Source organism: Puntigrus tetrazona, chromosome 2 (assembly GCF_018831695.1).
Source record: "Puntigrus tetrazona isolate hp1 chromosome 2, ASM1883169v1, whole genome shotgun sequence".
Classification (NCBI taxonomy): Eukaryota; Metazoa; Chordata; class Actinopteri; order Cypriniformes; family Cyprinidae; genus Puntigrus; species Puntigrus tetrazona.
Window position 1 is genome coordinate 1051663 of NC_056700.1, and position 27299 is coordinate 1078961.

Consider the following 27299-nt stretch of genomic DNA (forward strand, 5'->3'; position numbering starts at 1 on the left):
TTTACATGTGTATTGCAGTACATGTTTTATATTGCTCAGAAATGGGTAGGTTTAGGGTAGGTGCTCTGGTGAAATTTATTTAAAATAATAATTTTTTTTCTTATATATTTTTCAAATGTATGTTTTTAAAAATTTTGTGGGTTTTTTTGTTTTATCTTTTTCAGGACGTTCGTCAAAATATGCCAGTTTATCAAATTCATTATGCATTGAACATTTAGAAATTATACTTTTCATATCATAATTTAAAAAAAATATCAGACCTATGAACATAATAATAAGCGAGTTCAAGCACTTGCTTTACATTATAAAGACTGTTATAGCCTATAATTTAGACTAGATTTACTATGTACATAATGCACTATAAAATCTTGAAGTAATCAGCAACCGTTATCATACAGTAAATGTTTCCAGTTTTAAGCAACATGTAGTGCTTGATGCTCCAACAAAGAGCCATGCTTTCATGTAGAGGTGTGTGTTGTTGTTAACCAGTAGCCAGGCAACCTCCCCAAGTACGGTGTTCCCCAGGGGTGTAGAGTATCACTGGTGTCTTGATGCCTCGCAATATGTCAGACAAAGGAGTTAGCAAGTTCATTGCCTTTTTATGACAGGAGGGGCAATTCCAGTGAATGAAACTGACAGACAATAGCACGAGCGAATGAATTGCAAATATCAATGCCAGACAAAGACTGCACATCTTTGAAATAATGGAACCTTCAGTGAACGTAGTAAGTGCTGTCAGCATTTAATCTGGTAAGTAAACAAACAGGCGGTGGTAGTTTTACATCAATTGCAAAAGTTTGCCTTAACAGTTAAGATTTTGTGATTTATTAATACATTATTTATACAAAGCATGGTGCATGTAAAAAAAAAGACAAAAAACTGCTTTTGTTTCACACCAGATGCTAATGTTGACTGGTTTGTAGCCTAATAGCCTCTGTCACGCTGCTTATTATAGGCAAACTGTGCACATAATCTGACACATGATGATGCTATTCTCTCCTTATTACCAAATCAATCTGCATGCCTGCTTTTATCTGAAGCTCTAGCAGCATGCCACAGCAATTTAATCTTGAGCCGAGCTAAAGCTCATGCGACCGCAGTATATTCACATCATGCATTTGTGCCATAGCCTACCAACTGTGTTGAAAAAGCTTGTAACAATGTGTTTTGAGTGAAAGGTCATTTTGTGCATCCAGCAAACTTGTGTCGCCATTTATAGTAAAGGCTAAAAGTATGACCTTTCCTTTTTCTAGAAAAAAGTAAGTTAATGGTAAATGGTTGCGGTTCGAAACAGAATACGTTCACACCTTCAGCTACGTATATCGACACCCTCAGCAACTTTAGTCAAAAGAAGGCATGAATAATTTATGTTGCTCACAGTTTTGATCGCTGTTTAATTGTTTCGTAACGGTAGCAAAGAGTTTCAACGATTACAGGCCAAAGAGTCAACACAGCAGAATACTACTGACGTTTAGTGCATTGTTTTTTTCATGCCTGCTTTTCTTTGCTCATGCAGTACCCGCAACCAGTGCCTGTCCTACACATCTGGCGGCCCGGAGCAAAAAACCCAGATCAGAAAAAAAAACGTAAGAAAATTACAAACATTAAATGCAACGAATAGAAGATACGAGCTGAATACGTTTCAGTCTAATAAACGAATAAAGCATGTTAATATAAAAATAAAACACTGCATAGTCTTCACGGTATTAATAAAACATGGATTATAACGAGTAAAGTTATTTATTGAAGAGAAGCGAATTTTCTAATTATCTTTCTTTTTCTTTTGATCAATATTTAATGACAGAGTGACAGCAACAGGTATTAGTGGTTGCTGTTTGTTGGCTGCTTTTGCTTTAAGACTGAATGCGCTCATATACCGTCAAGCTTGTTGATTACTTTCCCAACTGTTTATGTTCACTTAAGACATAACTCACTGCTTTTAATTAAAATCCGCCAAGACGGGCATTTGTTAGTCGAGACGCATACCTGAAGCCCAAAATAGCTTATACTTGTTTCTCCTCAGATCAAGAGCATACAAGCTCTTGCATTTGCAGATCAATAAATTCGTAACCCTTTTTAGTACGGCGCATGTCCACTGGCAGTGCAATCTGGTGGGTTGCGGTCCTTGACAAACTTGTAGTACCTGTTGTGCTATCAGTCAAACCTGTTTGTGAGGTTTGTGAAAAATATAGAAATAAACAACATAATACTTCCCTGACTGTACCAAAAACAGGGATGAAACAATATTAAAAGAAAAAAGCATTCTTTCCCTACAGCTTCCCTTTTAACTTACACAATACACTGAAAAAAAGTACTACTGGTACTTATGTTTAGCTTTTTAACAGAGCAGTCGAATGCACACGTTAGAATCTTGCCTGAAGCAGTATTGTACTTATTGTGTACTTTTTTATCTTTACTGTGAATTCAGACATACTTTTTTTGTCACTTACTGTTATTTGCTCAGCCGTGCTGTTACTAATGTCGACTCACAATGAAATTCTGTATTTATTTCTCGCTGCTGTGTTTCATTAGGCTATAGAGGAACATTATTATGTCTTTGCAAGGTGAGTGATTACCCATAATTTTGAACCATCTTAAATTATGAAAAGTGCGACACATTGCATAACAAATGTAAAACGTAACGTAGTCATCCTGGGTCCAAAGGTGCATGATTTAAACAGGTCGACTCGTGAGCATGACAGCAAGGTGATTTATAGAGTTCGTTGATCAAAAAGTTAATATTTAGTAACCTAAATTTTATTATTGTGTTTTTGTCTCGTGAACAGTAACAAGAATCAAACCACTGTATGCCTCCAAGCAATGGATAGTATATTGCCATTACTAAATGAATCATTGCTTTTAAGCATTCAATAATTCAGATATTGCTTTTTTTACAGTTGATCAGCAGGAAGTTTATATTGTGTAACTTTTTGCAAGTTTTTTTCTTACTTCCTGAAATATGTAAAGGTTAGTAATGTAAATATACATGTATTTGCAATGTAAATACAGACTAAATGCAATTTCAAAGGCAACTTCTGTAGTGCAGAGAGAGGGAGGTCTGATTTGAATAACATCCTTGCATAACACTTGCATAAATGAATAAAGAATGATGCCATCTACTGGCATAAGAATGTAATAATGCAGGTAAAGTCACCTAAAAATAGCCATTACTGTACAGACTTATCCATCTGGAACATGCAAACACAGGAGGAAAACATATGCTGATTTTCCACTATCAGGCCTGTCAGGTACAGTCAGGTACAGTTCCAGTTGTGTTTCCACATGAGCCTGGAACAGCAGAGCACGATTACAAACCGTTCTCGGCATGGTTAGACATCACTGATCTCGTTTGTCTGTTGTCTGGCTGCTAGTTTCTCCATAGCTTGCTAAGTGCGCCATTTTACAATATAAACACAAATTAATAATAAAATCTAAAGAAATGTGTTCTTATCCTCCATAACACTGTGTATTTACACCTCATATCATATGTAAACATTTGTGTTACCACAGTAACTGTACTTCGAACCGATAGTGGAAAAGCGCCAATACTGCACTAACCATTAAAGCCTATAATGCACACTCATTGTTGACTATGTAGTATGTGTTCATAAGGTTTATCTAAGCCTTTCAGTCTTATATAAGCGCATCTCAGTAAATTAGAATGTCATGGAAAAGTTTCAGCAATTCAATTCAAACTGTGAAACTTGTGTTCACAAGATGCACAACCAAGCAAGAGAACTATGAGGAATGTCAAGCAAAATCGATTCGAGAATTTGAATGAACTTCACAATGTATGGACTGAGGCTGGGGTCAAGGCATCAGGAGCAACCACACACAGACGTGTGAAGAAATTTGGCTACAGGTGTCGTGTTCCTCTTGTTAATCCACTCCTGAGCCACAGACAACGTCAGAGGCATCTTACCTGGGTTAAGGAGAAGAAGTCCAAAGTCCTCTTTTCAGACGAGAGCAAGTTTTGTATTTCATTTGGAAACTAAGGCCCTAGAGTCTGGAGGAAGGGTGGAGAAGCTCATAGACTAATTTGCATGAAGTCCAGTGTTAAGTTTCCACAGTTTGTGATGATTTGAATTGCAATATCATCTGCTGGTGTTGGTCCATTGTGTTTTCAAAAACCAACAACACTGCACTTGTTTACGAAGAAATTTTGGAGCATTTCATGCTTTCTTCTGCTGGCCAGCTTTTTAAAGATGCTGATTTCATTTTCCAGCAGGATTTGGCACCTGCCCACACCGACAAAAGCACCAAAAGTTGATTAAATGATCATGGTGTTGGTGTGCTTGACTGCCCAGCAAACTCACCAGACCTGAATACCATAGAAAACCTTTCCAGAAGGGTTTTTGTCAAACGGGAGCCTAAAACATCACAATTAAAAGAATCAAAGACTAATTCAGTCTGTGTGCATTGAATTTCTTTAATGCACAGGTTTTACAATTTAGGTTAAATTACTGAAATAAAAGAACGTTTCCAAGACATTCTAATTTACTGAAACACACCTGCCTGTTAGGTTTCATTCTGCAATAACAAAAAATAATGGCTTCTTGCCACAAAGCTAGACATAAATCCTTAATCTGAGTTGAAATCGATTGAGTTTGAAAGCTCCAGTGAAGAAGCCATTGCTAGAAGCGGCAAGTTGAAATGTTCAAACTAGCATCTTAGCACAGCGGGATAGCAAACCTTGGAATGTGGTGACGGACCAATCAGAATCGAGTATTCCACGAAGTTGTGTAATAAGTAATGATATAATGCTTTATAGACTAAAACATGTCTAGGTCATAGGTAGGTAGCTGCATTTTTATTGTTTAATATGAGTAAATACTTTTCTGCTGTACAACATACTGCTCTATGACCGTGTTTGTGCTACTCTGCTATACTCTAGTTGTCAAATCAATATCACACTTTTGTATCATAAAGGATTGTTTTTGGTATGTTGCAATTAGCATAGTTTTGGTTGATGATCTGAAGATTATCAAGAAACAGGTTCTGTCCTGATGAAATACCATGAGTTGATTGTTGATTGACATTTGATTGCTACCATGATGAGAAAGCACTTTTATGGTTTTCTTTAACTTAATGATCTAAACTATTTTAACGGCCTTCTTTCTGTAGATCAGACAGGAGGAGCAAATGTACCTTCAGCCAATGTGCCCATGGCACCTGGTGAGAGCTGAATTCAATATATTTCACAACCTTATAAAACACATTGACAACTCTTTAAGACCCTTAAAGGTTAAAAAAAATAATTTCAGTGCACTGACACATATGGGTCGCTTCTTCTCCCATGTTTTCATTCTCTTCACTTCATGCTGCACGTATCTATCTGCACAATAGTTTTTCAGCTTGTCCCTTTCTCCTTTAGTGTATACCATTGGCCCTCATTCAGTTTATCCTACATCAGCAGCAGGTAAAGACATAAACCTGAACAATGTGTATAGAGTTCACAGACTGTAATCATGTACATCTCTGCTGCAGGTTATATGCCTCCTCAGGTCCCGATGGTCATGGCAGTCCCAGACAGACCGCTGGGCTGTCCACCAGGTTTGGAGTACCTGACCCAGGTGATTCACATTATTAAACATGTACATTCATTATAGAGAAAAACTAATTGTTCATATATGAACCTTTCTCTAGGATCTGTGTTATGGAAATATAAGAACGGGAATCATGAAGAATTGAATGATTCAGTTTAATTAGTAATTTTAAACAATTCCAGTTCCTAACAATTTTTTAAGTGTATATATGTGTTTGTGTGTGTGTGTGTGTATATGTGGAGAGCCCCCATAAGAATATTAAACTAGATGCATATTTGTGCTTGTGTGTAGAAAAACAGCAATTTTATTTTTCGAATGATGAGACGAATGATGAGACTGCATGTAACTTCTGGGCTTCTAATAAATAAAAATAGGATTAAACTGCATGCGCTCTGCCTTACTGTAAAAAATCAAAAGTTCAGAAAAGTTAACAGCAACCAGCTTTTGGCTGACTCAACTTTTTGTTTTACAGACTGAATACAAAAATTTGACAGAACTCAAAAATCTAACGAAGCTGCTTTAAACTTTGAAGTCTTCTCAACTTTTGATATTTTACAGTGTTTTCCCTGTGTGGGTTATAAGCAAAGATGGACAAATAATACACTCTATTCCTATTTTCGTGTCGGTTCCACAATGCTGCTTATCACAGGTTGACCAGCTTCTAGTTCATCAGAAAATGGAATTAATGGAAGGTAATATTTGGTCACTGATTGCACTAGAAACTATTTTCTAAACCCCTGTCACATGATTACGAACGCTCTCTTTCTCTTACAGTTCTCATGGGATGGGAGACCAATAATCAATATGTGGTGAAAAACAGTTTAGGACAGCAGGTGTTTTTAGCTGCTGAGGAGAGCAATTTTTGTACTCGTATGGTCTGTGGACCAATACGCTCATTCCTGCTTCATATCCAGGATAATGTGGGACAAGAAGTGATGACTTTGTCCCGCCCCCTTAATTGCGGTAGTTGTTGCTTTCCTTGCTGTCTGCAAGAGGTACAGTACAACACTTCATCATGCATACCGTTTCATGCATATTAGTCCAATGATTTGCATCCTGCTTTGCATTCCTGTATAAAAAGTGCTTATAAATATGAATAAAAAAATCAATGTTTCTGTTTTAGCATGTCAGTAATGCCTCATATATTTCAGCTGGAGGTTCAGAGCCCCCCGGGCAGCCCTATTGGTTATGTAATACAAAACTGGCATCCTTTCTTGCCGAAGTTCACTATCCAGAATGAGAGGAAAGAACCTGTTCTGAAGATTGTGGGGCCGTTCTGTGACTGCAAATGTTGTTCTGATGTTAATTTTGAGGTATGGCGCATACATTACACCATAAACTATACTCATATGTTCAAAATATAATAATGTAACAATATAATATAAATACAAATGATCAGAGAACACAAAGACGGTTTACATTGAACAAGCTAACCATGAACAACAACTGATAACTGAATGGTAAAAAAGTAATTTAAAAACTAAATAAATGAGGAGAATAAGGGAACTAATGACAAAAATTTAATTATTAAGCATGACAACTTATGTGGCAGGAAACTAGAACAAAGGAACGAGAGACAAACCAGAAGAAACTAGAAACTAATAAACAATTGAAAGGCTGTGAGAATAATAAAATATATGATTAGTGCTGTTAAAAGATAAATCACGATTATATATGTGTTTGCACTGTGTATATTATATTTACATGCATTTACATGAATAGATTTATATTTATGTAAATTAGATAATATATAGATTTAATATATAAACACAACACATTTTTCCTACTTATATACATGCATGGGTGTGTATTTATGTAGGCATAATATATATGCAAAGAATACACAAATATATCATGTAAACAAACTCTTTTATTTTGGATGTGATTAATTGTTTGACAGCAATCATATTATATATTATCACGTAATATATTTTTATTCAGGAAGGATGCGTTAAATTTAACGACATTTAAATTTTTCAAAATGTTTTCAGCATCAAATAATGCTGAAAAATTGCATAAGAGTTTCTACAAAAATGTTCAACACTGACAATAATAAGAAATGTTTCCTGAGCAGCAATTTAGTGTATTAGAATGATTTCTGAAGGATCATGTGACAGACTTGAGTAATGATGCTGAAAGTTTAGCTTTGCATCACAGGAATGAATTAATAAAATAAGTGAAGTCTTGGTGATTTTAGTCTGTAATGTATAAAAATGTAAAGCATTAGATAAAAACATAATTATTTTGTTATTGTGATATTTTGTGCTTCCATAATGAAGTTTAACTGATTCATAAATTATATTCTACACCATTTAATGTTTATTTGATGCCAGGTGATGTCACTGGATGAGTCTTCAGTCATTGGCCGAATTAGTAAACAGTGGACAGGATTTGAAGCAGAAGCCTTTACTGATGCAGACAACTTTGGCTTACAGTTTCCAATGGATTTGGATGTGAAAATAAAAGCAGTTATATTAGGAGCCTGCTTTCTTATTGTAAGTAATAGATACTCTTCATAATATATTTATATATATATATATATATATATATATATATATATATATATATATATATATATATATATATATATATATATACACACACATATACACTCACCGGCCTCTTTATTTGGTACACCAGTCAAACTGCTCGTTAACGCAAATTTCTAATTAGCCAATCACATGGCAGCTACTCAATGCATTTAGGCATGTAGACATGGTGAAGACAATCTGCTGCAGTTCAAACTCAGCATCAGAATGGGGAAGAAAGGTGATTTAAGTGACTTTGAACAAGTATTTCAGAAACTGCTGGGATTTTCACACACAACCATCTCTAGGGTTTACAGAGAATGGTCCAAAAAAGGGAAAATATAGTGAGCGGCAGTTCTGTGGGATGCAAATGCCTTGTTGAACCACTCGTTACAACCGGGGTATGCAGAAGAGCATCTCTGAACACGTCGCACCTTGAGGCGGATGGGCTTCAGCAGCAGAAGACCACACCAGCTGCCACTCCTGTCAGCTAAGAACAGGAAACTGAGGCTACAATTCGCACAGGCTCACCAAAATTGGACAATAGAAGATTGGAATAACGTTGCCTGCACTGATGAGTCTCGATTTCTGCTGCAACATTCGGATGGTAGGGTCAGAATTTGGCGTCAACAACATGAAAGCATGGATTCATCCTGCCTTGTATCAACGGTTCAAGCTGGTGGTGGTGGTGTAATGCTGTGGGGGATATTTTCTTGGCACACTTTGGGCCCAATAGTACCAATTGAGCATTGTGTCAATGCCACAGCCTATAACAACAGTGTACCCATCTTCTGATGGCTACTTCCAGCAGGATAACGCGTCATGTCATAAAGCGCGAATCATCTCAGACTGGTTTCTTGAACATGACAATGAGTTCACTGTACTCAAATGGTCTCTACAGTCACCAGATCTCAATCCAATAGAGCACCTTTGGAATGTGGTGGAACGGGAGATTCTCATCATGGATGTGCAGCCAAGAAATCTGCAGCAACTGCGTGATGCTATCATGTTGATATGGACCACAATCTCTGAGGAATGTTTCCAGAACCTTGTTGAATCTATGCCACGAATGATTAAGGCACTTCTGAAGGGTCCAACCCGGTACTAGTAAGGTGTACCTAATAAAGTGGCCCTTGAGTGTGTGTGTGTGTGTGTATGTGTCTATATATGAAATTAATTTTCATTATTAATATTACTATTATTTTGTTTTGTTTTACATTATGTATTAGCTTTCCTATAGAGTTTTAAGAATATATTTCTAATAGTAAATAAGTCATGGTGCAATGAAACACATGTTTGCTTAAAACCTTATTTAGACCAAATGAACTGAATATGTTACATAATTCCTAATTACATTACATTTGTCTTTTTTATTTTGAATATACAGGATTTCATGTATTTTGAGCACTCTCAAAAACAAGATCGAAACCATCCTGGAGCTTTGTTCCCCGTTTGATTAAGTATATTTTCAACAATACAAACGATGAACAGTTGTCTCTTTAGCATCATAACTGGTCCTAGCGTAGCGTAACGCAATCTAAAACACCCAATTATCTCTCTTAACTAATATATATATATATATATATATATATATATATATATATATATATATATATATATATTTTTATAACAGAAGTACAAACTTTATCATACACATTTTTTTTTGTGACTCCACTCCTCTTGATTTTTTTTAAACAAAGAAAGGTGTGTCACCATAAACCTGCTGTAAATACAAGATGTCAGCCATCTAGATCATGTTCATGTTTAACTAATAAATAAAATGTTGATTTAAGGATCACAATGGCCACGAATTTAGCCGGATGCAGGATGACACATTTACAGAATTCAAGACAAATTCCTATTTAGAAACTTCGTCAACCGTTGTCGATCCGCTAGTAGTTCGTGACATTATTGTGTGCCCTGTGTATTTCTGAAGGCCTCACTTTCTCAGCGTGCTATTTTAAGTCACACATTCCTTTCTGCTCGACCCCCAGCCTTTCTCATACTTACAAGGGCACAAGTTAGCTTTGCAACAGATGTATCACAAAAGACACTACAGTACATGAGAATCTGTGTGAAAGTGCTGATCTGTGTTTGCACCACAAACTGGATTCTAGTGCAAAAGTACGTATGATGTTACATTGCAAGTTTGTGTTTGTTATTGTGTTTCTGTGAATGTAATTTGATGCATTTGTGGCTTTTGTCATAAACTAACGTGTTTGTCATGAAAGAACTTCACCATTGTGTTTATACCTTTTTTGACAATAGATTCAGGCTATGAATGTAAATTTTAGAGTGGTGCAGATCCACCATATAGTTAATTCATTAACATTTGTTTTAAAGGTACACTAAACACATATTGATCTTTATGGTACTTGTTTATGACTGACAGCCTACCTTGTCATGCTATGAAGTATTACTTTATATCGTAATAAAACCATTTAGGCAACCAGGTGTAAAAAGATACAGAAACAGGTTGTGCAGTCGTTCCAGAGGAACCAGTACCATTTGTCTCTGGTAAACCACTATGATTTTCTTGATAAATATCTTGTTTGTTTGTGTGAGAACTGTTAGCGATAAATAGCCTATGTTTAAAATAAAGAGTTTTATGTAAATACAAGGCTATGCTTAAGGGACGATGTTTTTATATAGTATAAATTTGCTAATTTTGGGTGGACTGTGAGATTGCATGCAATCTAATTTCTAAACATAACATAAAGTGAAACATCGGATAGTAAATTAAAAAACCTGATAAATGTATTAACAAGGTTTTTTTAAAAAAAAAAAAAAGCAGAAGAAACACGTGTTTCAAAATACACTTGAAAGAAAAATTTATTCAGTTTAAAAAAAACAAACAAAAAAAAAACGTCGCAAATGTTGAGAATTTTCATATGCATACATAACTGTCTATATCCATGGAGACACTTCCGTTTAAAAACCAAACGAGTTAGTTGACGTAACCTACTGAAAAAAGGGTTTTTCCAGAAAAAAAATAATAATAAAGAGATTTTCCTGCCGTCAGTCTCTTTCGGTTTTCAGTAAGGGGTGTGTTCGTGAGGAGATTGTTTCCCGGGAAGGAAACTCGTGCGCGGTGTGTGAGGCAGATAAAGAGCGAAGAGAAACACTGTAAACGTCGCCCACTAAAATAATAACAATATAGAAAAATACCGGCCTCTTTTCGAGCGGAATTGGAGTTAAATTTAAGTATAAAGGACTACGACACGAGACCAACGGCAACGGTATCCACAGCACTTCCCTCTTGACAAGTAACAGGTGAGTTGTTGTCGTATGAAACTAGTGCAGCATACACTGTAATAAAACGTTATTTTTTTCAGTTAACCTGTAACGTCAAAAGTAAGATAACTGGTCGTACTAGTTATACATTAACGAAGTGGCGTATTTAAGGCTTAAGTCGGCTAGAAATCGATCCTTAAAGTAACAACCTTTATGTTTACGTTTTACAGTATATCATTTCTAATTCTCTATATTCATAGCATTATCATGCTATGTATTGGAAAGTAGCCTAGTTACTAATAAAATGTTATTTGTTTTGTAATCATTAACCATTTCTATTATTTCCATAAAGTTATTTTTTAAGTACTGTATAATGATGTTCTCCCCGAGTAATCCAGTTATAAATCATCCAAATGTTATTTGGTAATATTTATTGTTTATTTGATAATTTGGTCTCCCTAAAATAGCCATACAATCAATATAAAAGTATGACTTTATGTTTTTTATGGTGTACCGGTTACTTTAAAACCCTTTATATATATCAATAATTACAATTATAAACATGGTATAATAACTAACTAACTTTATAAGCTATATTCTTTGTGGTTTGTCCTACAATGTGTTTAGGAAGACTGCATGTGATTTGCATTCTGTACCTGCAGTCCAACTTCCTGGTTATTTCCTGTGTCAGGTGTTCCAGATTTGAAAATTGCGTATTAATACCAACCTGTTTGTTTTGAGGATTCCCTGACTGTGAAAATTTTGGTCTGCTGAAAATCCATTCTCTAACAAGCATGGAAAAAAAAACATACAGACAAAATATTTGCTTGACTTGCTTTTCCGGTTTGCATGTTTGCAGAGCGTAGTTTGCAGCTTTCCACCATGGCGACAAATAATGGTGAGTGGGTCAAAATCTTATCATCAGCAACCTGATCCTGACAGCTCTCTTTTAAATTGCTGTTAACTCAAAGAAACACCCTGGCTTTCACATGACAGTGAGAACAATGTCAAATGATGTTCTTTGATACTATTTAAACCAGGTTACCCAATTGACCTCCAACCACAGAAAAATTCAATGAATCCCGCGCCTCCTTATAACCAGGGACCAGCCATGCCAGGCCAGGGTTAGGAAATCTAAAGAAATTTTGAATTTTCATAATCCTCATTTTTCTAGATCCTCCTTCCTAACGCGTCATCTTCTCTTTGAAAGGTCAAGTTCCCGTGATGCCAGTTCCACAAAGACCCGCTGGCTGCCCTCCAGGACTGGAGTACCTGACCCAGGTAGAGCTTTGCTGCTTGATACGAACAGCTCTGTATGCCACTGTGTGATTTTTTTTTTTTTTATTTATTTATCTTCCCAAGATGAGATAGCATCTTCTTAGGAAATGGTGTCTCAGATTCCTTGGGATTTCAGGCATTTAAAATTCCACAACCGATGCCACACAGAAACACATGCCATCCAAAGTCCTAAAGGTGGTTTTTAACGTTTATTTCCTTTTTTTACAACCCAGATTGATCAACTTCTTGTACATCAGAAAGTTGAGCTGGCAGAAGGTAATGTTGCAATGTTTTTTTTTTTTTTCCCACACTAATGTTATATGAATATTGCATGTGTTTAGATTAAATAATTATTTTCTCAACCTAACAGAAATCAGCTGTTCTGCATAAATTGTTCTCCAACTAATGCTATACGTATTTTATTATTATGAAATTTGATATGAGATATTTTACAAAACATGTTCTAAATCTAAAGCTGTCTTCTAAATCTGAGACTGATGTTTCGAGGGAAAAATAGTGCTTTCAGAAATCTCTTGTTTGGGCGCAGTACCAAATGTGTTCACTAGTATAAATTCTATTCCTTTTCCTTTCTAACGTGGTCATTTTTGACCATGAATAGAATTTTTTTTTCGGGATCATTTAAGTTTTTTGACTTTTAATAGTAAGTTTGTATGTTCAGTTGAAGTAAAAAAAAAAAAAAAAACTTTTTATTGCATCCAGAATATTTTAAGTTTTTGTAATCTGTAGTATTAAAACACATTTCCATGGAATTATTCTGTTAATATGATTGAAGGATTAAAAACAGTAACCAATGAGGGGCTTAATGGGCCAGTTAATGCAGTGCACAAAACCTAAAAAGAAACATGGATCTTTTTTTTATGTTTTTGTTTTATTTTATCATATCACAGTGATATTGGGCTGGGAGACCAATAATAAGTACACAGTGACGAACAGTATGGGGCAACAGGTGTTCTTTGTGGCTGAGGAGAACGACTGCTGTAATAGACAGTTCTGTGGGCCGCTGCGTTCGTTCGTCCTCCACGTTCAGGATAACATGGGACAGGAAGTGATGACACTCACTCGTCCTTTGAAGTGCGGAAGCTGCTGTTTTCCCTGCTGCCTGCAAGAGGTAACGCAGATTTTGGTTACATTCTGTCTCGTAGCTCTCGTTTTTAAGTTTCAAAGTCTTTGATTTGAACGTCAGGGTTAATATGATATAAGCTGCTTGGTGAAAGGTTGTAGTTTTAAACTAGATTCATGCACATTGTAGATCCACGAACCATTATCGTGACGTTTGTGTAGAAAAAAATACTTCTATACTTCTCTAACTAATAATGGCTCTTAAAAGTGCAGATTATATATTGACTCATACATATCTTCTGTGATGAGCATGGTTTTAAAGAGCCCCTATTGTGGGTTATGAAAGTTTCATATTCTGGTTTTGGAAGTTCCTAACAAGAACTGACATGCATGCAGGGTCAAAAAGCACTTTCATTTTCTTATGATAGTCTATGCAATTTATTTTGACCTTATTTGCACAATGACTCCTAAACAATTCATTTAAATGATTAATTTTTCAAAGACAATGAAGCCTGTTTTTGGGGACTCCCCAAACCAAAATATGAACATTTTATTACCCATAATAGGGGCACATTAAAAAAAAGACTTGTTTCAGTGATTCAGAGTTGACTCTTTCTTTTGAGAGACAATAACTTTTCACATTTAAATCACATTTAAAACTTTTCAGGAAGATTAATTCACTTAGATCTGTGTTACACACTGCATTAAAGGACATTTAAAAAAAAAAATCAATAGGGACACTTTACATTTAAATTTAATTAATTGTTGATTTCATGATAATATTAATAATTTATGATTCAACATATTCTCACTTAGGACGCCCAGCCTATAGCTTTACCAATGTACCGTTGTGAATGATGTGTTGGATTATGGGTACTCATTGGTCATGCTTGTTATTTAATGAACAGCTTAAATGGAACCTATAAGCTGTCAATAATTATACAGATCTGTTATATATCAAGAATAATTAGGCCTAAGCTCAAATCACCGTTTTTGTGTCTTTACTTTCTTTCTCTTAGCTTGAAATCCAGTCTCCACCTGGCAACCCGATTGGATACGTGATCCAGAATTGGCATCCTTTCGTTCCCAAGTATACCGTCCAGAATGAGAAAAAGGAAGCCGTTCTGAAGATCGTGGGGCCGTTCTGTTCATGCAGATGTTGCGCTGATGTGAACTTTGATGTATGAACCATACAAGAAATAGTGATGATCGTTTTATCAATTGACTAGGTTTCAATCTCAAGTATAAAACCACGTGGTCTTTTTACGTACCGCAAAACATTTTTTCACGATGATAAATAGTTCTTTTTTGTTTCCAAACAGGTTTTGTCTGTGGACGAATCAACAAAGGTTGGCCGAATCGCTAAACAATGGACAGGTCTGGTGAGGGAAGCTTTCACCGATGCAGACAATTTTGGAATCTCCTTTCCTATGGATCTGGACGTGAAGATCAAAGCTGCTCTTTTCGGAGCGTGTTTTCTTATAGTAAGCAAAAATGAGTTATTATACGTCAACGTATCACTGGTTGGACCAGTTTGTATTTGTTTAATCTTGCTCTATAAGCTTTGCGTGTTTCAGCACAGTGAATAATCTGCTGTTATCGTTCTTCTGTTGTAGGACTTCATGTTCTTCGAACACAATAAATAATTTATTTTCTGGATGTCATGTAAGTACACCAATATCGCCTATGGATATTTAAAAATGTCCACGACTTGATTTGTCAACGCATCGTTAACATCTGATCATTGTTTTACAATTAGTGTTTCAGCATTTCGAACGTATGAACTCCTCCTCAGCTCTCAACATGTTAACCGTGGATTCAAATGTGGATCACTCAGCTAAATTTTATATTATATCATACATATTATTATGTGCAGGTGTATTCTTTCACTACTGTTCCTGAGCCACCACTAGGTGACAGCAGTTCCCTTTATCATAATGTTGACATACTCTTTGTATTACCAAAGTACCTGCTCTAAAAGCTTCGCCAAAAACGAAATGCAAACTATTAAAATTATTTTTTTAGTACAATATAAGCAAAATGTTAACCGCTTAATTTTGCCCAATTTGTTTGTGTGCTTATAATAAACTGTAGAATAAAGTGTTATACATCAACATCTGCTTTTAGTGTTTGCAGTCATTGTAATGCGTTATAAAATTACCGTCACTTACAGATATAAAGGTAACACGTATTGTATTCAAACGTCTAATTCAGCAGAATAAATAAAATGGTGCAATTATTCAGATTATTCTAAACGACTTTCACAGTTTCATTTAGCACTTACGTTCCTTGTTCCTCGAGTGCTCCTCAACTCCTCATTATGCCTTCTTGGAATTAGATAATGAATAACACTTTCACTTTTTTACCTATGTTTTCTTGTTATTCAAGTTTTCACGTTGCTCAGCAACAACACCTCATTTACAGTCCCCAGGAAGCTGTTGCTCTACCTCAGAAGGAAACATTCGAAATGACGCTTGAAAGAAGCCCTTGGTCTTATCCCGATTCATTTCAGAGAAGCAAATTGATGTTTGTCTTTCCAAATTTGGATTTGTATTTTCAAAACTTGGTTTTGAAAGAGAAAGACCCCACAAAAGTCACCTTTTGCTTCTAGAATGCTGTACTGCCGCATTTTTATTTTCCTGTCTGTGCAGTGTGCAGTATATATGCTGTACATAGTATGCAAATGCATACAGTTTTTGCATGCATAAAAAATAAAAACAGGTTGAAAAAAAAGCTTGTCACTGGCTAACAGGATAAATAAGTACCTTTTAGGTTCTTTTACATATTTTAGTAATAGTATGTATTTAAATAGTAGTAATATGTATTTAAAATACGGTTTCTAGGGGTAAAAAATTACCACACGTGCCAAAATTTTAAGCATGCAAACTTTGTGGAGCAACATTTCGACTTTTCATTTCCAGTGTGACAAATGAATGTGAAAAAATATCAGCCATGATATTTATTTCTTTAGATGATAACTGGACTGCACTGAAGGCATGTGAAAACAGGCATAGCACACTGCCGGATGAAATGTATGCCATTGCATAATGTGTGCTGTATCACATACTATTATACGATCAAAGGCAGACACACAGAGAGAGCTGAAATTCACTGACAGTAAAGTCAGTTAAATGCATTATTCCTGTCTGCCTGCATTACTCTAACCCTTTTGAAGACCGAGGCATGTCATCCTAAACTTTCCAGTCTACACTATTAAAAAATATCAGCAGTCGCAGTGTGTACTGTGTATGCGCTAAGCTATTATTCTGTTCTGAATATCTGAATGGGTCAAAGCTTGTGCACAGCACTTAGACCTGAAGAAACGTGCAGCAGTGATGAAGCTTGTCTTTGTAAAAACAAAGAAAATTTAATTACTAGATTCCACTTCAATTTTCATTTCTGGGCTCTTGTCATTCATATTTCCATTTGAACCCTTGTCATCAAACCGCAAGGCTCTAAATAAGTATTTATTAAAGCCTCTGAAGTATATCCTGAAATTTGAGTTTATTTGTCATGTTTGCAACTTCATATGCAATCGATAATATTTGTGACTTAACATCCATGTGTGGCTTTATTCCTAGTATTTGCGATTATGACTGTTTCTCATATTTGCATATTTTACATCTCATAACGTGACTTTTTCAATTGTTACACACAATATTTCACGTCAAAGTCAGTTCCTGTCTTTTTTCTTTTGAGTGTTCAGATTTACTCAAAAATGGTAGATTACAGAAGTAAAATATGTTTTGCTAACTATATAAGTTCTGAAGTCTCTGACGTTCTGTCAGTTAACACATGGAATAATTCTGACTATAATAAGTCTACTGGACAAGGCACTTGCTGTTTTTTTTTCTATCCTAGATCCTTTTTACCATTTGAGTTGATTAGTATACTAATTCATTATTCATTTTTAGTCCAGTGTATAACACCCATGTAAGCCAGTTCTGCATCTTTGAGGAAGAACCCCTCTTGCTCCTCTGGAGCTGGCTGTAAACTTCCAAGCGGGGAGAAATAGTGGTAGCAGGGCTGTTGGATGTATTTGGTTTGATCAATAATGGAGGACTCATCTGCTGATGGAGGCGCTGAGAGACCTAGACAGCCTCTAATGAAAGGGCCTGATTGATGTTGTGCTCTGATGTGTCTGTGACAGCAGCCAAGGGCCTCACCTCATGCAGCTCCACCCACAACTCACCACCGTTCACACACACACACACACACACACACATTCACGTACAGCCACGATCCGCTGCTGCTCATAGGTGTCAGACTCTTTGCTCTGCCTCTGACCTCTGCACCCTTAGAGCATTTACTCCCTTGAAGCTTATTAATAAGGCATCATATTGGTGTAGAAGTTTAATACGCTGGGCCTCATCGTTAGAATCGTCAATTTGAATCCTAGAACTAGGACTAGACTCTGATGGGTGATATAATTGTGAGTTGCATCTTCTGATCCGATCCTATGAATGCAATGCGACTTTTGAAAACGTGATTATTACAACATAAGCGTTGCGTAAGCAGATTGTATAAAACATGCTAATGAAACTGAACAAATTCATATCATCTGGCTATCAGTTACCCCCAAAAAGACAGTTATGCTGTGAAAGTGCATTAAATCGCTTTTTGTTCTTGAATCATAATTTTGACTAAATTACTTTTTGTCACTTACAAATACAAGGCAGTGAGTGATGCAGTTGTATTATGACCTCTGATATCGCAGTGAAAAATGTAACAATTATCCGGATCTGCACAAACGAAATAGTTAGAAATTAAAACTACGGCACGATTTACTCACCCCCAAGACAATCTAGGTGTGTATGACTTTCTTCTTTCAGACAAACACAGTCTGAGTTAAAAAAGTATCCTGGCTCTTCCAAACTTGGTAATGCTTGTTGATATAATGGCCATTATAACGAATCTCCATAAATCGTATATATCTGTTGTTAGCCTTTGCCTTGACATTTGACGTAAACTGCCAGCCACATTTATTCTTATAGTGAAATCCTCTGACATTGTTTTTTTTTTACTTGTTTTCAAGATTAAAAGAAAAAACCCTCATATACACCTAGGATGAACTGGGGGTGAGTATATTGTGGGGTAGTTTTAATTTTTGGTGTTCCTTTTAAGCAGCAAAAAACGGTTTGGACTGATGGTGGAAAAGTATTTGACTCGTTCATAAAAACAGTCACTTGTTGCCACCTATTGGCATAATGATGTGCACTGCAGGAAAGTCACAGAAAATTCCCCACCACTATAACAGCCTGTCTGGGACGGGCAAGCACAGAAAAACAGAGTGATACAAACACTCAAGCGCGCACTTATTAGTCACAGGTGAGTGACATGACATAGCCGTCATCCTAACACCACATAGCATTTTATAGAGAGAGAAAGGCTCTCCTTAACCAGTGTGCAGCTTCTACCTAGATGATGCAATGGCTGTCATAGTGCACCAAACCCCAGCTGCCAGTCGAGACAGGACAGAATGATGCAGCCAGTTCATGGCGGGTGCTTGTTAGGAGACATTAGCGAGAAGAGCCTAGAAACGCAGAGCGATTTCTAATGATCGCAGAATTAGCAGCTACCTTTCTTCTCAATGTGTTTTCCGAGCCAGGTACTGGATGAGTTCGGGTCTGCTAAGCTTCATTTCATAACCAGTAAAGAGCTACAGACTAATGGCTGCTAGCCAAACATTGCATTTAGTATATCGCCCGAAGTCAAAGAAAACCAAAGCCCATATTGAGTTTAGACTTCTCAAGTTGTGTACATGTTTTGTATTACTTCTAAATGACATTAATACATTTTTTATAGATTCTGCAGTTTGTACATGTTGAGTCAAACTATCTTTGTGAGAAACAAGTGTCCTTGAAGCTGGAACTAAATGTGCACTTGTGGTGTCCTATATATATATATATATACTGCCAACTTGTATAATAGCTTCATTTTTTATGATCTCTTGTTGGAACTGTATCAGATTACACACAATTTCGTACATTAAATCATACAAATTCAATAAATACCACCATAGTTGCATGAGTGAATGAAATCATAAAAATGCGTACAAAAATAACAATTAAAAAATGTATTTTTGCCCACGGCATTTTAATACTTATATGAAATGTTAGCTAAGAAGTATCCACTGAATCATTCACTTTAAGTGCTCTTCTTAGCACTGTGTTAGCAAAAGTATTTTGGGTTTGTGCTAAAGAGTGTTCGATTAATGCACGGTGAGTGACGCTTTATTTAAAATTCATACAGTTTGAGCATAAATATTTGAGGGTGAGAGTGTGTTTGAGCGCACCATGTCAGGATAACGGCACCCAGGAAAGAGGACAGGATAATGAATGAGCTTCCAGAATTCCAGTTCAGCTGGTCGTTTCACAGTCTGTGCCTTTTAGTTTCTAGCAGGACAGATTCCGGAAAACAAGGGTGGAATGACAATTATATTAATTTGTTTTAAAGGTTTTTGTCAGTGCCTTGAAAGTTTGCTCCGAAACATTAACGCTGGTGTCAGCATACAAGACAAAAACAATTGATCTCCTTTAGAAACGCGCGCATTCTCTCAATAGACAGCGTTCGGCTGACGGGACAATGAGGAGCAATGACACCGTCGTAGACGCCTTCAAGGACATGAGGCTCACTCTGGGTGTCCAGGACACGTGCTTGTCTTGAAAGCAAATTTACTAGAGTGAATTAGATGTTCCAAGTCTTCAGGGTTTGACAGGGTTTGAAATTGATCATCCTTGGTACATCAAACAAAAGATCCTTGAGGAAATTCTGTTACGTATAGCGTTTATTTTGTATGAAGGTCACATCCATGTTTTCTTTATAATATTATTTTTATTACATTTTTTTAAAGTGTCTTTTGTCATATAGACCATATGCTTTTAGGCCCTATACACCAAAAAAAAAAAAAAAAATATATGTATATATATATATATATATATATATATATATATATATATATATATATATATATATATATATATATATATATATATATGCGCTTGTTTAAAATAAGTTATCAAACACAAAAACACAGCAAGGTTTCATTTGTTAACATTTAACATGAACAATGCATTCGCTTTTTTTATCTTAGTTTGGCATTTATCAATTATTTATTAAATACTAATGTTTACTAAAACATTTCATGTAGAAGTTGTACATAGTAATAGTTATGTATGGTAAACTAACACAGACCTCATTTATCATCTAGCATAACAGGGCTGTAAAACACATTTCTCATTGTTAGCTCATCTTAGATATAATGCATTTACTAATGTAAACAAATGAGACCTTATCGCACCGACACCAATTATATATCAAATTAGTATGAAAGTGAGTGTATAGAGCGTAATTGCTTAAGACTGTCAAAAGAGATTTTGATATCTCCTGTGAAGAGATGTGGTATGATGATTGCAAATGGGTCACCGTAAAATTATTTAATAGAAAGATAAAGGAAAAAACTACATTCGGACATTGCAAAAATATAAATCTCTTTGCAAGAGTTTCAGTAAATGTGAATAAATGACTTTTAATAGCCATTCTTTGCAAAAGCAAGGGGGCCGGAGAGCCATTAGAGCAGTAAACTTTCAGCATATCCTCATTTTAAGGATTACTCACTGGCAAAATATAAGACAGGTTTGACATATCTTGTCGCATATGCAGCCCACTCTCTACTGGAAGTGTACAGGTTGTAAAGGCATTCTGGGTACAGTGAAGTAACTCACTCATTAACTATCACAGTATTATGCAGCATTAGTGAAACTAGCCAACTAGTCATGACTATTTACTGAAAGTATAGTAACATGGTTGCAGCGCATTTATTTGTACAATGTACAGTGCACACATACGATATAAGGCCGTTGATAATGACGTTAAGTGCATGTGGTCTACAAATAACACATTTATTAATAGACGAGATTTCCATGAGGCTGCTGTAACAAATATGGCATATTCACAGCTTTCGGTTCTCTGTCAATTTGCTTTATTTGGTGTTTGCTAAAAGGGTTCACTTTTACATCATACCAACTCTCCATCCAGCCTGGTGTTATGAAAAGGTGTAGAAATAGTACGCCAAATAAAAACGAAAACTTTGGCATATATATATATTTTTGGCATGTATAATTTTTATTTGGCATGTATAATTTTTATTTGGCGTACTGTTTATATGCACATCCACGAGATCGGATAGCTTTATCTCACATACAATTTGTATATATTTCACGAGGTGGCTAATTCGAATGAATTCGTACCACCTCACTTGTATGATTTTTGTATAGTTTGTATGGGTAGGTTTAGTGGCGGGGTAAGGTGCAGGTCATTAGTACAAATTAATATGAATTGCGCAACTGGTAAAACGTACAATTTAGCACAAATTGTATTCAATCGTACAAGCTAGGTTGCACAAATTCATATGAATTAGCCAAATTGTAAAAAAGTGAGATCTGATCATACTCTGCAGTTGCCTTATGCACATACGCGCTCTTCGTCTCTGATGATTTTGACATGCTTATATAGCATGCATTCAAATTGAATGAACAGTATGGAATGTACTGCCCAAGGTCAATGCTAATAAGAAATTATACTTCTAAAGACATTGAGAATGCTAAATTGGGATTACCGATTGCTAATTTTTTTTCAGCGGTTTGTTTGTTGTATGTTGAGGCCAATCAGACACATGTGACCATTATGAGTTAAAGTTACAGCACCACCAACTGGCAGCAGGAAGTGTGTCACTTTGCAACAAACCTCATCAGAATAATGACAAGACATGGCAGATGTAAAACTGTAAATAGATTCTTGATATATAAACAGGTCAAGGGTTGTATTGCCCACCATTTAAGTCTGCTATACTGTTTGCAAATGTTTGTTTGAGCTATGGTAAACACAGAATTATTGCCGATAATGATAACTTACAGCTGTTTCGGGGAAAGGCATCCCCTGGGTGGGTGCTAGGGTGTGATAGGATATTCTGGGTGGTTGTTTACAGGCCCTAGTCAAAAGAGCCCCCATCCTCATGTTTATATGATTTTTATAGACCTGAGATCTGGCTGGGTAAATCATGAAAAATACCACATTTATACTCCTGGGCTAAATATTTCTTTCTTTTTCAGCCAGGACTGGAATGCCTTAAGTGTCTGTAATACCTCCTCTCCAGCTCTGCTGTAAGATCCCATCAGTCAAGCGAACTTTTTTTTTTTTTTTTTTTTTTTTGGGGTCCTGTTTTGCTCCGAGCGCTCAAAAACCCTCATCCTATGCTGTCCACGTAATAAGGAGTAAAGAAAAAATGTGAAGAACGAGGGATGGGAAAAGTTGCTTGGCGTTTATTTATTAATCGCATTGTGCTAATACAAAGCAGCCAGGCCTTCGTTCACCGTCCATTGTAGACTTGCCCACGGCATGGATCTGAGCGATATAAAATATGTATAAGCATTCAAAGTGAGACCTGCGCTGCCAGTCAGCCAACAAGCTTTTGGGTCCATCTCCACAAACCAGCCACCCACACACAGCTGTCCGTCAAAACAGCAGAGCGGGTCAGCGGCTCTGTGGACTCATAATCCACATTAATATGCAGAGCGAGGGATGACCAATATGAACGGAGGATACGTGAATTTATTTAGCGGGCCTGTTAAATGGGGAGGTAAATACGAGGATGTTACCCAGGGTTCACACTTTTGTCTGAGCTTGAAGAAACGCTGGGGGGCATGCGGACAGGGCGAGAGCTTCAGCTTATGTAAACAGAGCGGAGCCAATTAAAACAGCTTGTTTTTTATTGCCTTTATTTAAGCATTCATGAATTCGTGAGGTTGCGTATTAATGTGTCCAATGGTCGTTACATCTCTAGATTAAGTATAAAAATCAGGTGCGGTTCTGGGGGGGGATACTGAACAAAGCGAATGCATTTAAAACAGATCCCGTTACTTTAACTGGTAGTCCATTCAAATTAATCCAGGAGATCATGAAAGTTTATCAGTAGTGCTAAAGTGAGTGAAGATTAGTCATTTATGTCTTGATGGCAAGCTGGCTGACGTATATGTCAGAAGACTTTATTTGTTCTACACTAGTGGTTCATAAGACATAAATAAACATAGGCTATTTTTAAATTAATTAAAGTTAATTAATTTAAATTAAAAAGTATTTTTAAATCAGATCGACTGAGGCATTTCGATCTGACTTAATTAAATTAAGTTAATTTAATTAAATAAGTTAAATTTTTAACAGATTATTTGGTTGAAATGGTTGTAGCTAACGTCATCACAGTGATGGCTAATTTTATATATTTATTCATTTTTTGCCTATTTGGCATCATTGCACTAATTGCAGAAGGGCGTATAGATAATATAGAAAATAAATCAGGCAAAGTTAAGTAATAAGGAATAAAGGAAACAGACGTAAATTAATCGATACAATAAAATGAAATAAAAACAAAATAAAAAAAAATAAAAAAACATTTATTGACATGAATCACCCAATACAGGAATATTCCAGATTTAGTCAACCCGATTTCATTAGAAAATAATGTTTAAATTTTTGTATTTATACAGCCCCCCCAAAACCTACTCTTCAGCTGTGCATTTAGTTTAATAACTTAAATGACAGCTTTTGTAGCATAACAACAATAACAACTAAAATTAGAACAATAATAATAAATAATAATAAAAACATTTAATAGACCAATCTGTAACTGTCACTTTCAGCACAGTACACCAAAAAGCATACAGTATATGTATTTTTAGTATGAAATAAGAAAAATCCCTTGCATCTAAACATCCTTACTGCTCATATACAGCGTTTTAACCGAAGAATTCATGTAAGTGCATTCATAAAATTATAAGCATCTCATTTCTGTTTTTACGTCCTTCAAAAATTGGCCAACCTGAAAGAAAAGGGACAAACAAATGCTGTTGATTGAGTTAAACTTGAGGTGAATCCACAACATTCTATTAAAGTAATAAATGTTCATCACGGCTGGAGTTTTTTTTTTTTTTACATCCGCTGATGTGATGTGTTTGTTAAATTAAGGTTTGATCAGCATAGTTTTTTTTTTTTTTTAATAGTTTGTAGTTGATGAAGTTGGTGCTAATGAAAACCTCCTCCATATTTCAACCTCATAAAAGCATTTTTTTAAACAGTCCAGTGCTCCATGAAGGTCCCTGAAGGACATTCTGACTGACTGCATTTATCAGTGTCATCTTTTGTGGTCCTGTTGATCTTTTTTTTTCTTTTTTTTTTTTTTTGCGGTGTCAGGCATTGTGTCTCGTTACCTATAATATCAGAGGGGCTCATGTCCTTTTAAGCACATAGGGAAAAAAGGCCAGACTTTCTTGGAAACCCTTCCGACTCTGCGCTCACCAGATGTTTCTCCCACGCTTAGATATCTCGGCCTGTTTGATCCCTGCGAGTGTGAGAATCCAAGAGGGACAATATGAAAGGCACAGATGCTACGTTTGAAATTTCAAAGTGTAAATATTATTAATGATCTGCTGTTAATGCCGTTCCACATTCAGTTAAATCTGTGCTACATGAACTTGCAAAAAGTGTTCGATTCGGCATTCTGCTAAAATTACAAATGAGTAAATTAATGCAAGGCGTGAAAAAAAAAAATAAAGTTAAACAAAAAGCTTGTAACGTCTTCACTAAAACAAGAATGTTGAAATGTAAATTTGCATACATTTTCCTATACATGAACTTCTAATTAATGTACATTTATTCAATGCATACACTAAAAATCCTTGTATCTTTTCAGATTTTGCATATAATCGCTTATAAGTTAGTATCTAATTTCCTAGCTTTATATACATATATATATATATATATATATATATATATATATATATATATATATATATATATATATATATATATATATATAGTCAGATTAGTCTGTTTTAAAACTAATTAGTCTGTGCATCATGAGAATTGTTTGATTAGGTTACATCGTTACACACCTTTATAAGTGAATCACTGACTGATTCTCCCGACGTGTTTGTTCATAAATACATGTTCATTTAGGATTGACACATCAAAGTCTCTGAATGAGGAGCATAAATTTGTCTACACCTAGGGCGGCTCGGGGGTGGGTAAAATATGCTTTAATTTTAATTTTTGGGTGACCTGTTCTTTGACAACGTTAGATGTGACACGCAACCCTAATAAACATAACCGATAAGAAAAAACTAAGAAAACATCCATTTCGATTTTTAAATGGGAATTCTGGGAATGCCGGTTTATGTTTCTTCTCTGTAAATTCTACAAGAACCTACCATTAACCATTTAACAGGTTTTTACCATAGCATTTTCACAGTTTTTTTGGAACTATGTACCACTTAATATCGATAGTCCACTTTAGGCGTTCTACTAACAGTAAATACATGTCAACCTGCAGTCATTAGAGTATTGATGGACTGTCTGCTCAAGCTCTTCTAACACTCTATTATGATGGGTTCACAACGTAGTGACTATGAGAAACCTTGCAAGTAAATGTCAAATTAAACATATTCTACTAACCCTGAACCAACCCCCACAATCTACTCTGAAAGTTAATAGACATCAAGTTGCAAATGAATGAGAATGAGTTAATATGTAGTTACTTACATTTAGTAAAATGTCTAAAGTGAACTATCCGTATTAAGGGTGACCTGGAACTGTTTTCAATGGTGAAACAAAGCGCACAACTGCCAATATGCAAGTGAACGTCTAGTTAATTACTGTATAAAAGAAACATCATACAATAATGCTGTTGTGATGATATTATTAGCACAGCTGTGATTCAGATGCGCGATCCATCCCACTAATATTCTCTAACTCTAATTCTGTTCATCCATTTAGAAGTTTTTTTTTTTTTTTTTTTTTTTTTTTAGATGAATACACGGCACCGATTTTTAATTGGTTATGACGAGATATCAATCAACCTGTCAACACACCACCTCACACCTCATTTCCATACCCAGACGATTTTTGTAATTCACAAAGCAAGACGATGCATATTTTTGCACATTTTTAGACTTTAAAAGATCTGCTTCTCATAAGATGACAGGCAATCATCAGCACTGGAAGTGCTTTTCAGTTGTGTGACACACTATGAGCGGGGCTGTTAATAATGCAGCGCTGGCGGATGAGCAGGATATATCTCACTGTTGCGTGAAAACACACTGACAACCTCTACTTATCTGCAAGCAGCTTTTGACAAAAGGACACTTCGGTTACATAGTTCTGCAAAACTGTTATGTACCATCGCTAGTTTTTGTATCAACACAGATGCTGTTTTTCTTAAAACAATAAAGACATTGTATGGAGGACTTGATAATGCGTTTGCATTCTGAATTTAACTAACATGTTTATGTCCGGCAGTGACCCTAACACAATGGTGATTTGCATTAGATCACGAACAGTAAAATGCTGTATGTTCCATTAGGATATGAGGCTGTATTTGCGGTCTCTAAATTTCTTCGCACTGCGTTTCTTTCTTATCTCCAGATTTATTACATTCGGAAGGCATGGCCAAGTTTTGCTATTAAGCAATAAATTGTTCACCGGTGTAATAAATCACCCATTAAAGTAATAAATGCTCATCACTTTTGGCGCCTATTGACATTTTCCTATACTTCCGCAGATGTGAAGTGTGTGTGTGTGTGTG

The 27299-nt window shown here is 35.8% G+C and overlaps 2 protein-coding genes across 3 annotated transcripts; both read left to right on the plus strand.

Annotated features, from left to right (window-relative positions):
* Window positions 1-417: 417 nt before the first annotated feature.
* On the plus strand, window positions 418-9612 carry LOC122357578 (phospholipid scramblase 1). Its single transcript, XM_043256987.1, has 10 exons — window positions 418-750; window positions 1517-1586; window positions 2533-2564; window positions 5125-5175; window positions 5488-5573; window positions 6196-6238; window positions 6321-6541; window positions 6698-6859; window positions 7880-8041; window positions 9462-9612. The coding sequence occupies exons 3-10, from the start codon at window positions 2552-2554 to the stop codon at window positions 9528-9530; spliced, it is 807 nt and encodes a 268-aa protein (XP_043112922.1). The 5' UTR covers window positions 418-750; window positions 1517-1586; window positions 2533-2551; the 3' UTR covers window positions 9531-9612.
* Window positions 9613-10526: 914 nt separating this feature from the next.
* Window positions 10527-15780, plus strand: si:ch211-71m22.1 (uncharacterized protein LOC100149582 homolog). Of its 2 annotated transcripts, none has more exons than XM_043224735.1 (10): window positions 10527-10591; window positions 12168-12206; window positions 12349-12432; window positions 12519-12589; window positions 12820-12862; window positions 13495-13715; window positions 14686-14847; window positions 14989-15150; window positions 15283-15331; window positions 15426-15780. In XM_043224735.1, exons 2-9 carry the CDS (start codon window positions 12191-12193, stop codon window positions 15310-15312), a joined length of 789 nt encoding a protein of 262 aa, XP_043080670.1. In that variant the 5' UTR covers window positions 10527-10591; window positions 12168-12190; the 3' UTR covers window positions 15313-15331; window positions 15426-15780. The 2 variants fall into 2 exon arrangements, with proteins under 2 accessions (XP_043080670.1, XP_043080660.1); XM_043224725.1 differs by lacking the exon at window positions 10527-10591 and adding an exon at window positions 11074-11347.
* Window positions 15781-27299: the final 11519 nt, after the last annotated feature.